The sequence below is a fragment of the Camponotus vicinus genome, unplaced genomic scaffold (genome assembly GCF_025532165.1).
Source record: "Camponotus vicinus isolate PSW18456_S1 unplaced genomic scaffold, iyCamVici1.0 SCAF_1, whole genome shotgun sequence".
Classification (NCBI taxonomy): domain Eukaryota; kingdom Metazoa; phylum Arthropoda; class Insecta; order Hymenoptera; family Formicidae; genus Camponotus; species Camponotus vicinus.
In genome coordinates, this window is record NW_028141945.1 from 4,187,549 (window position 1) to 4,199,858 (window position 12,310).

The 12,310-nt window shown below is 29.5% G+C and overlaps 1 protein-coding gene across 4 annotated transcripts; it reads left to right on the forward strand.

Annotated features, from left to right (window-relative positions):
- Positions 1 to 4,507: 4,507 nt before the first annotated feature.
- LOC145968374 (mitoferrin-2) lies at positions 4,508 to 12,275 on the forward strand. Of its 4 annotated transcripts, none has more exons than XM_083093790.1 (6): positions 4,508 to 5,573; positions 7,408 to 7,684; positions 8,211 to 8,435; positions 8,517 to 8,727; positions 8,839 to 8,966; positions 12,238 to 12,275. In XM_083093790.1, exons 1-6 carry the CDS (start codon positions 5,457 to 5,459, stop codon positions 12,258 to 12,260), a joined length of 981 nt encoding a protein of 326 aa, XP_082949916.1. In that variant the 5' UTR covers positions 4,508 to 5,456; the 3' UTR covers positions 12,261 to 12,275. The 4 variants fall into 4 exon arrangements, with proteins under 4 accessions (XP_082949916.1, XP_082949907.1, XP_082949902.1 ...); XM_083093781.1 differs by having other exon boundaries at positions 4,517 to 5,573; positions 8,839 to 9,025; positions 12,238 to 12,253; XM_083093776.1 differs by lacking the exon at positions 12,238 to 12,275 and having other exon boundaries at positions 4,533 to 5,573; positions 8,839 to 10,384.
- The last annotated feature ends 35 nt before the right edge of the window (positions 12,276 to 12,310 follow it).

Here is a 12,310-nt window from a genome sequence, read left to right on the forward strand (position 1 = left end):
CTAATTGTAACAATGTGTGAATCATTTTTTTATCACTTTTATGTATATTATTATGTGCAAGAAAAACGTACAACAATATATATTTATAAGACTGTAATTTTTAAAGCTTCCTTCATTCATATAGTATACTATATTACTAGTTCTGAAAAAAAATACTAATTTTTATATATATTCATACTCTTTTATACTCTATAAATAATTTAATAATTCATCATTCTCAGAAATATTCTCACGTTTCTCTGATAAACATGTAATTAAAATAGCATGAAAATCACATTGATAAGATAAAAAATACATTATATAAATATGATATATCATAAAATGTAATCTTACACTTTAAGATTTAATTCGATTTATTTCAACATGTTAGAAAATTAGTAATTTTCTCTAATATACAGGGTGACCCATTTTAACTTAGGCAGCCAAATAACTCGAAAAATAAGCAAGATAGAGAAAAATGTTTTAGACAAAAGTTGTATGGTTTCGAGGGGGCCATAAGATGGTATCATTGGTTTGACCTTGAAGAGTCATTTGAAGGTCACGTGAAGGTCACTTCAATTTTTTTAAATGGAACATCCTATATATTTTTGTACATTCTTGTAGCTCATCTCGAGAGCTTTCCAAAACACTATAATTAAGTACATTTTCGTTAAGTACTTTTTGAGTTATGAGGCTTGAAATAATTTCTTAATTTTACATAAACCGTAAAATATCTTGTAAAATATTCATTTTTCGATTACCTTACCTTAATAGTTTTATGTACAAAATAATGAGAGGAATCAATTGGTGTAAAGAAAACACATAGTTGTTTCGAAGAAAAAATATGTAATTTGCAATTAACAATTCCATATTTTTTCTTAAAAACAACTATGTGTTTTCTTTACACCAATTGATTCCTCTCATTATTTTGTACATAAAAGTATTAAGGTAAGATAATCGAAAAATGAATATTTTACAAGATATTTTACGGTTTATGTAAAATTAAGAAATTATTTCAAGCATCATAACTCAAAAAGTACTTAACGGAAAGGTACTTAATTATAGTGTTTTGGAAAGCTCTCGAAATAAGCTACAAGAATGTACAAAAATATATAGGGTATTCCATTTAAAAAAATTGAAGTGACCTTCACGTGACCTTCAAATGACTCTTCAAGGTCAAACCAATGATACCATCTTATGGCCCCCTCGAAACCATACAACTTTTGTCTAAAACATTTTTCTCTATCTTGCTTATTTTTCGAGTTATTTGGCTGCCTAAGTTAAAATGGGTCACCCTGTATATAATCTTTATATTTTTTTTCTATTGTTATTTATACAGAATGTTAAAATATTAGACTGACAAACATTGAAGGGAGATAACTTCAGGTATTTCGATCTCATCTTTGTATTGAAGTTAATGGAAGAATTTTTTAAGATTTATTAAAATTTATTAAAAAGAGTGAATTATTTTCGTATATTTATTCCATTTTCAAGATAAAATATTTATATTTCTTATTTCTGTATAATAGTGATCTAGTCTAGAGTATAATAGTCATAATAGTGAAATTATTTTTTATCTTATTAATATTAATTATCTTATTATTATTTCTTATTATTATATTTTTATTTTTAAGATTTATTAAAATTTATTAAAAAGAGTGAATTATTTTCGTATATTTATTCCATTTTCAAGATAAAATATAATTTTCAAGATAAAATATAATAATGCTTATTTTTTCACTTATGTTTGTGTTTATTGTTAAAATCACGACATTTTTATTTTATACCGCGTAATATTAAAATAAAAAAATTTTTTTATTTTGAAATCTTCTATTTCTCTTTAGAATTTCAATCTAATTTTTTAACATTCTATGTATATACATAATTATTATTATTTATTATTATATAATTATTATTATTTATATTTTGTTGTTTGAATATTTTAAAAGATATATATGTGTGTGTGTGTGTGTGTGTGTGTGTGTGTGTGTGTGTGTGTGTGTGTGTGTAATCGCTTTATAAAATTTATCTTTTGAAATATATAGACAACAAAATGATAAATAATAATAACTAAAATCTAGTAAATTCTATAATTTTCAATATTTACAATATAGATATTTAATGATAGTGAAAACTAAGCATAATATTGCGATGTTGCATCATACATATTTTTAGATCTCCTTTGAGAATTGTATTCTTGTTTCTGTCGGTAACTACGTGATATCAAATAACTGTATATAAACACGTGTATATATAGAACAAATCAGTTGTATTTTATATTTCAATAGGAAAATATGTCGTAAAATATAACTTTTTTATATCTTTAATCTTTACTTATCACAGCTGCGTATATAGCAATACTAAGGTTTATAAATTTTCGCTAAGTATTAAAATCGCTTTCAAATATAAAGCGAGTTTTTATATATTTATTAATTAACACTATGTATGTACTAATACCTTCATCCATTGTTCTACATCCTGTGATTATGCCTCATTAATAAGTTTAGTTGAGAAATTAACATTCTAAGCATTTTAAAGTAGAAGAAGTGACGACTTTACTGACGCAAATTGAAATTTTATACATCTAATTGACTTCAAAAATATCTTCCAAATACATATTGAATACAAATTGTTCGATTTTAGCTTGAAAGGATCTACAATTTTTGTATAACGCATTCCTATGCACGTAAATCAAAGTTTAAACATTCAGTGTCGATTCTAAATAATATATATTACGCTTCTCTCTCTTCGACATTAATAATATATACGTTTCTGAGATTAATAATATATTGTCTGTACATCAATATTATTGATTTCAGAGACGTATATAAGTTCAAAGACATTCCATATCTCTTTCGTTATAATCAGCAGCCGCTGGACGAGACGCGACGTCGGTCCGGTCCAGCTTCCAGACGTTGAGTCCAATAAACGATCAAGGTCATTGCGACTATGTGCGAAGATTACAGCGATTAGATGTAATAGATTGCTCTGCCGACATATTAGAAACTTGCATTCTCTGCCGATTCATGCTTATTTTTTTCTATGCACGAAATAGCCACATAATTGCATCGTCGGGCGACCTTGTCACTTAGCTCTACCGACTCATCTGCTGCGATTAGAAGCGCTTTACTACTCGTAAATCGCGTAATATGCAACCTCAACAACATACGCACTTGTGTGTGTATATATTATTAAAATATAATATTTGCAAATTGAAATTTGATATAGTGTCGTTTCAAGGAGAGGTTTATGACAATCAATCAATCTTGTTTCGCATAAATCTCGCTTCTCGTGAATAGATCGGTTACCTATCGATGAGTTTGTCACTCGTGTAATAACGCATGATCTCTTCTGTTTGCATAACGTTGACCATTGTCTGTACATACATTTCAATGTTTAAATAATAAAAAAACCTGCGTAGCGCATGACATTGCACGTGCATATTTTTTTTCGTTTTACGCACATAAAAAGCGTGATAAAAGATTCATGAGATGACATGAAATAATACAATATTTAGATATTACATCACACGCTTCTCTTGGTGACATTTATAAAATAATTCATCGACCTCTCGGTAGAATTTTAAAACATTTATTACAGACGAATTTATTTAATAATAGATGCATAAAAATGATATGATATTAAATTCTGCTGTAGAATTTATTTTTCTTTTTGTAGAAAAAAGGTAAAAACTTTTGCTTTTAATTGCTATAGTAATAGCTCATTTTTTAAAAACATATTTTTAATTAATTCCAAAAGAGATTTCTTTTATCTAATATTTGTTGTTAAAACAATTTGTTATCGTTAACATTTTTTGACGTTGCGTTTCTGATTATGAATAATCTATGGTATAATTAAAATTTTACGGGCTATTGTTTATAGATGTGCGTATCAGAAGATAAATGTAAAGCGAAACCTTGCATACCGATAACAATGTTTGCTAATTAAGTTTTGCTAATGAGTGAGCTATCTCATCTTCAATTTTTCAGAATTTTTTTCCAAAGTTTGATTAATTTGATTTATTTTCTTTGCGTCTTAAAAGCCTTATTTATTATGTTGAAAAAAAGGAGAAAATGTATAAAATACTGACATTATACGCTACAGTGCGATAAAATATAATTTATATAAGCAAGACATATATACAAGAATATATTTTGTGTATTTTATTACTGTGCACAAAAAAAAATTCTTTTCGCACAACGAAATTTTATTTTTTTACGCAATAATCGGCAATAGTTCATGTTTTGGATAACATGAGACTGATTCGGAGTCAACAAGAAGTTCCTAAGACTAACCTTTCACTTTTTTTTATGCATTCAATAACAAGCACGTATATGCTGTGTATGTGTATTGTGACGTATAAGCTTTCGTGAAGGCTAGAGATTCGGTTGAAAGGCAACGCAAATTCGGTTTGGCTGTAACTTCCTACATTAATTTAATACATTCTTTTACGATAACGTGGAACTAAATGAAAAAACTATGACGCAGCAAAATTCTGTCTTCTAAAGTACTCTGCTTTTCCGTGTGCAAAGTTGAAACGAACAAGTATTTTCAAACGGGTATTTATGCATAAATAATTGCCTGGCGTAAAAATTGTCGAGGAAATGCGAGTAAAACGAAAGAGAAATCTACGGGAGAAAAATGCCGAGTAACCGCAAAGTTTCGTAATCGTCACGAGATCGCCGAGATATGCATTCGCGATGACTTACCGCGCGCGATCTCTCTCTCATCCGGGAAATTATTATCGTCTCGTCTCGTCATCATCATTGTCAACGACTAGGATGTACGTACATACTCATTCGGCATTCCGTGCACTTAAACATTCGTCGAAGGTACTTTAAAGCGTTCTCGTCTCGCGGACGCACGCACGAACCACGTGGTCGCGCACGACGCATGCGCGCCACGTGCATCCGAGCCTAACCTCGCTAATCACTCTTCGCGACCGATCCGCGAACGTCGTATCCCCGAGATCGCTACCGTCGAATATCGGATGTGATTCCGAGCGTATTTCGAACGATCGAACGCGGATATACTGTGCGCGCGTAATTTTCGCGACGAGGCGAATTTTCGCGAACGAACGAAGTGGCAGAAGAAAGGGGGGTTATCGGTGGCAGTGGGGGAGAAACGGGTGACCACCGAGCCTTACTTTACTCCGGTGCAGCCCCATTAAGAAACGATCGACGCACGCGGTCACATGTCAGCGCGCGCTTAATACATGTATACTTGCCGCGTATTCCATTCCGTACGATTCGTTAACGCGAGGCGTTCGTTACCTCATCGGTGTCCTCGTGACGAACGATTATACGAGTATCGAACGCCGAATCGACGACGCAACGTGTTTGGCGGCCAGTGGGGCGGCACGAAGTAGGAAAAGGAAAAGGAAGAGGAGGAGAGAGAAAGGCAGGAACGCGAGAAGAAAATATCGTGGCGACGGATTGGAGTGCGCTTAACGAGCGAGTAACTCCTTCCTCGCGATCATGGATAAGGATGACTACGAGAGCCTGCCGACCAATTCGGTGGCCGTGCACATGACAGCCGGTGCCGTGGCCGGGATCATGGAGCATTGCATCATGTACCCGTTTGACAGCGTCAAGGTATACGTCTCGGCGGCGGTCACACCGCGCACGTTTCTTCTTTTCTCTCTCTCTTTACATAACCTCGACACCGTCACCCGGTGGCAGTGTTCGTCGTGACGCTCGATCGTCCGAACGTGCTCGACGTCGCGAGCCCCGCGGGATTCCCGCGCGATTCGTTTTCCTAGAAAAACCATAATCCGCCTTGTCACCCTATTTTCCTCCTGCTTTCCTGGAATTTGCATCTATTTGGTGCTAGATGTCTTTATCAACCGCGACTTATCTATCGCGAATAAACAGGCGTTAGATAGGGAGATTTGTGTCACAGAAATCATGATGGTAATAATTATCGTGAGACAACTATGGATAATAGTGATACCTATATTGCTGACATTTTTGCATTTTGAACGAACAAAAGTTCTCCGATTTTACAGGATGTCAGGTTAGAGATTGAAATTTACATTTATATCTCTATTGTGTACATATTTCTTGTTAATATGAATATTTATAGTCATATTGTCTCTCACAATATGTGATGCAATATGTAATGTACAATTATACATAATTATTATAAATTGTATGTAATGTTATGTAATGAGATTTGATAATTTAGGATTTATATGTGACATAAGAAAAAGAAATATTTTTATTTTACCTTGGTTTTAGTAACCTAGAATTGAATGACACAATAGGTGTAATACATGCCATTATATATACGTTCCATTTACATATTTATGAAGTTTATTTTAATCGGTCTCATTTTTGTGTCACATATTTAAAGAGAATTTAAAAAGGTATTTTTAGATGGTATCTTTATATTTATATATATTTTCTAAGTACAAAAATATATGCGGAGATTTACTTTGTTTTTACAATATGTTCTTATGATGTCTTTAATAGATATTTTTTCTTATTATATATGACAAGTTGTTCGTTTAATTTTCAAATTTAAATATGTAATATATTGATAAAAGTTCCTTTTTGTTTGTTAAGCGTTAGAACTGATAGAACCATATATTTGTGTGTATGAATTGAATATTTGTTGAATGATTTCATATTTATACATTGGACATTATATGACTTGTTTCATACTATAATAGTGCAAAATGTTATCATACATGGAGCATATATGATGATTAAGACAATAGTCACTCCGTACCAGTCAGTTGGTAGAGGTAAAACATGAAGAGATGAGTTGCATATTGCAAATAATACATTATACCAGGTTCTTACTCAGAATGCAAGTGTATACTATTCGTTATATAACACAGTTCGTCAGTCTTATTGCAGGGGTTCTATTTCTGATCTCCTTTTCAAACTATTTATACTATCAATACATGCTTGCCTGCCTAAATAATATGCCTTGATTTTACTCATTTTACAAATGGAATTATCTGATGATATAGGGACATCTGTTCATTTTACTATAATGTTACACAAAACAGATTGATATTGGATTGAAAATAGTATGTTGGAGAATTATATTTTCTAATATTTGAATTAAGTTTTATATGTTCATTTCTATTTTCCACATGCAGCTGTCAATTGATAATCTTCTGCATTTATTCTCATAGATAAAGAGTGATTATTATACCATATGCTTTTTTTACAATGAATCAGTTGATAGTCACTATTGTTACTATCAGCAAGTTATCCTAATTTTAAAGTGCCTTGGTAATAATAATTTTATAAAATAGCATAGAAAAGTATTGCAAGTAGTTACAATATTGTATTGTATTGTATTGTAAAACCAAAATCAAATACATAAAATAAATAAAATACAGAACATATCAGATCTATAAAATAACTTATTATTAATTTCACAATTGATAATCTTTTTCTTTTATGTGTCTAGACAAGAATGCAGGCGTTAATTCCCGGTCCAGGAGGAGGAGGAGGAGTAGGGGAAGTATTGTACAGAATGATACGACAAGAAGGTGTATTAAGGCCAATTAGAGGTGTGAGTGCAGTAGTTGTCGGAGCTGGACCTGCACATGCTTTATATTTTTCTTGTTATGAGTGTCTTAAAGAAAAATTCAAGAGTACGAGGTCCCAATTTAATCATCTTGTCTATGGTGCAGCTGGTTGCGTAGCAACAATTTTACATGATGGTGTCATGAATCCAGCAGAAGGTTAGCTATAATGATATATTAAACTAATTTGATAATATATCATATATTTTATTTAAGTTGAATAATAATATATCATTATAAATACAGAGTTAATTTCATGATATCATTATAAATAAAGTTATAATTTATAATCTAAATATTTTACAATCTAAATATTTCAATTAGTATTATCCATTAGTATTATCCAAGAGATATAAAGATTCTTATTATCTAATCATTAGAAGTTAAATACTATTGATAACTTTCACACACATACATACACTATTATGTGACACTATTCCATGTTTAATAAAAGATACATATAAGATATAGATTTTTAAAACATCTTATATTTAAAAATATATTTAATAATCTAAAGAAAATTCAATTTTTAGAAAAGTTAATTTGTCAAAAAATAGACGTAAATATAATTTATATATATGTAATATTATATTATATTATTATAATTGTGTTAATATATATATTATATATATTATTTTGTTATAATTGTGTTGATATATATATTATATATATTATTTTGTTACAGTTGTAAAACAACGACTACAAATGTATAACTCTCCCTATAGGAATGTATTGAGTTGTATACAGCATGTGTATCAGAAAGAAGGGTTATTTGCATTCTACAGAAGTTACACAACTCAATTGGCTATGAATGTGCCTTTTCAAAGTATTCATTTTATTTCATATGAATTTGTACAATCCATTACAAATCCGGAGCATGGTTACAATCCAATAGCACATATAGGATCTGGTGAGTTTATCAATTATTTGTAATACAAATTGTCAATTCTATCTTTATCATTAATATCATTTTATATATGTATGTAATCAGGTGCGGCAGCAGGTGCGATCGCGGCTGCAGCGACAACCCCCCTAGACGTTTGCAAGACAGTGTTGAACACTCAGCAAGACGGCGTGCATGCTCAGGGTATGATGGATGCATTTAGACAAGTCTACAGGCATGGCGGTATACAAGGATACTTCCGTGGATTACGCGCACGTGTTTTATTCCAAGCACCAGCTACTGCCATTTGTTGGGTGATGTAAGTCAATGAATTTTTTTGCACCTTATTTTTTCTTCTTGAAATTGTATAACTTTCATTAGCTTTTTCATTGTCGAATCGCATAATATTAATTTTTAATTCGCGCGACAGATACGAATCATTCAAATACGTGTTACGTAACAAGCAAAATGACGAGTACAGTGATTCCGAGACCGACAGTGGTATGACTGGAATTAATCAAAATCCGACATCGAGATCCAACAGCTTTCAAGGAACAGGTCTGTACTTTAACAACCATGCTTCATCACCTGTATTACTTAAAGTGACTACGAGTTAGGTATGTAAGAGAAATCACACTATTGGTCGATTAAAAAATAGAGAGAGAAGGCTCTTTCACTACCCGAAAAAGTTGATAATAGAAATTTTTTTCTTTATAAGAATGTAACAATGAATAACAAAGATATTTGACAAAGATATTTTGTTGATTGATATTTTAATTTTTACATCGTTGCAGCAGCATTTTTATAAACGAATAAAAGTCGCAAAGAGAAATAAATATGATGCTAGAAAAAGACAATATTGCACAAAAGCATTGAATATGGGCATATATTAAGTTAATATACGCCAATAAACTTATTGAATGACTGCACAAAATGATTACTTCGTACAACGGCGTTAATAATGTAGCTTTTTTATTTTATTTCTTGATTCCTTTGATTATAGAACGAAAATGATAATTTTTAAAAGGTTGCAAGTGCAAGATAAAAAAATATTTCATTATCTTTTATATTATTATATATCTTATGTTTATAATATATATATATATATATATTTTATTTCTTTTATGTATGGAATCGATATGAAAATATTGCTCTACTTTACACAATAATGATATAAAACAGCTTTGTTCATTTGCTATACATTAAATTTGGAATCATGAAATAATCATTAATCGATCTTGACAAAACTGGCTTATGTGTAAACGACCCCTTTAAAATCTATTTAAATAATTCAATAATCAAGTTTCAGTCTCTGATTATTACATTTACGATATATGATATATTAAATTATATATTATAAATCCTATATATATGTATATTTGATATTTTAAAGACAAATGTTTGTTCAGAATCACCCTGTATACACACACACACACACACACACATATATATATATATATATATATACAGGGTGATTCTGAACAAACATTTGTCTTTAAAATATCAAATTCTTGAATGAATTCTAAGGCGATTTTTCCTCTTGCAAAATTTTGCCCGGAGCTTAATTTTTAAACTATAAAGGAAAATAGTTAACTAATTACGGAACGAGTACGAGAGGTAGGCAGGGACGGCGAAATATAGGCGATTACGTGGGGCGCTCGCCGCGATCAGCTGATTGCTATACGCGATGAGTGTAGCAATCAATGTTTGTGTGAGAATGTGCACGCACACATACACACTGATTGTTACATCGCGTATTTGAAGACAAATGTTTGTTCAGAATCACCCTCTCTGTGTGTGTGTGTGTGTGTGCGCGCGCGCGCGTGTGTGTGTATACATACAGGGTGATTCTGAACAAACATTTGTCTTCAAATACGCCTTTAATACGTCTTTAAACATATATAATATCCTATTTATTAATAATTTAATTAAATTATAATTATATATTACATATATCCTATTATATATCCTATAATGCATGAAATTATATATAATTATGTTTATATATATATATTTTATATATATATATATATATATATATATATATATAAATAATTATATATGTATGTAACTTATGATATACAATTTAATATATCATAAGATATCGTAAATAATCAGAGATTAAAACTTGATTATTGCATTAATTATTTAATTGAAATAAAATGTCATTATCGATTACACTGTTCATATGGAGTATTAATGTTATTAATATAATATATATTAATTTTTTAAAAATATATGTATTATTTGTCTTCTGTAATTTACGTAATTCTGTAATTTACGTATTAATTTATAAACAAATTTATATGTGCTGTTTACAATCTAATATTTAATTTATATATATTTAGTTTATGCAAGTAAATTTGAATACACCTTGTTAATTTGTTTAATATGTTGAGTCATATAGTTGCATTTTGTAGCATTTTGCAATAGAGAAATCAAATGTTTTTTTAAAAAGAAAAAAGATATACTCCACTTGAATAGTGAAAATAGAATAGAATAATTAGATTGCAGTCCATTATCCAATATTATATCATTAAGTAAGTTAAGAAAACAGTGGGATGCATGCAAAAATTCTGTCGATAATAAATTATACTTTAGAGCATAATTAATTGCGCATAATTACAATTAATGCGAGCTTTTAATTTCGCAAATATAAATACGCAAAATTAAATAACTCATATTCATTATTAACAATTCAAAATCATTCGATATTCAATATTCAAAAATTATTGAGACTAATGAATTGATATCGAAACGACGTAACTTTATATTCAGACTGTAGATACAAATATGCATTGGAGTGAAAGAATTAAATTAATATAGGACATGATTGGTTACCCTAAAGCTTAGAGGAATCACATGCGATGTAAAGTAATTATTTTATAGAAGATTGTAGATAAAATTATATAATATTACATATATGTACAGTATAAAAAAAGAAAGATAAACCAGTGTAGAAGAAATAAAATTATTTGTACAAGTACGCGATTCCTCTTGATTATTCAAGTACAAATGATAAAATGCTCCTTAGTCACTTTGTATAATATAAAAATAAACTATGTATCTAAACCATTATATATATATATATATATATATATATATATATATATATGTGTGTATATATATTATATATATCACATACAATATTGCTTCCTATGGCTGTGATTACTGAGTCATTTGATGTTGACTTTAAGAGGGAGTAATATCATGTAAAACTCATATTTCACGCCATTTATTTATTGTTACAATTTTATATATATATATGTACCATGCATCGTTACTGGATAAATCGTTTAGATGTTGGAGCATAGTATTCTCATATATGTAAAAAATCAATATATATGTAAAAAAGAGTAGCAGCTAATTAAAAGTAACTTTATAAAAATATCATTTATTTAAATTATAACTAATAAGAAAATTGCAAAAATTCCTTGTTTTGCAGCTAATTTTTCATTCGATCCATGCACTTATTTACATACATATGCGCATACTTTGCATATTAATTTAATTACAATCATCTCACAGATTGTAGGGTGCTCTATTAAATTTATTGATATGTTTAATCGTTTATTTATAATTTTCATTATATAATATGCTAAATTTTATATTGAACATTTATCTGGAAATTGTCTTTATTTGATTTCAAATAAATGCTTATTTCTCAGGTATATCATAGAATACGGATACTGTACATAATACAGCGTTTTTCCTAATTTGTTTTTGAAATATTACATATGAAAATAATTATATATCATATTATAAATAGCTACATATTATGTTAAATTGATCGACTTTAAATTTTTCTCCTAAATTTTATTTTTTTCAGAAACAAGAATTGTACATAGTTGAATATATATGCTCCCACTGGTATTATAAAGAAATTATATATATATATATAT

Bases quoted from the DNA above. Each gene is read 5' to 3' on its own strand.
- LOC145968374 (XM_083093781.1), top strand. From the start codon at position 5,457: ATGGATAAGGATGACTACGAGAGCCTGCCGACCAATTCGGTGGCCGTG. The intron at 5,574-7,407 runs GTATACGTCTCG...TTATGTGTCTAG, and splicing joins ACCCGTTTGACAGCGTCAAG to ACAAGAATGCAGGCGTTAAT. The intron at 8,728-8,838 runs GTAAGTCAATGA...TTCGCGCGACAG, and splicing joins ACTGCCATTTGTTGGGTGAT to ATACGAATCATTCAAATACG.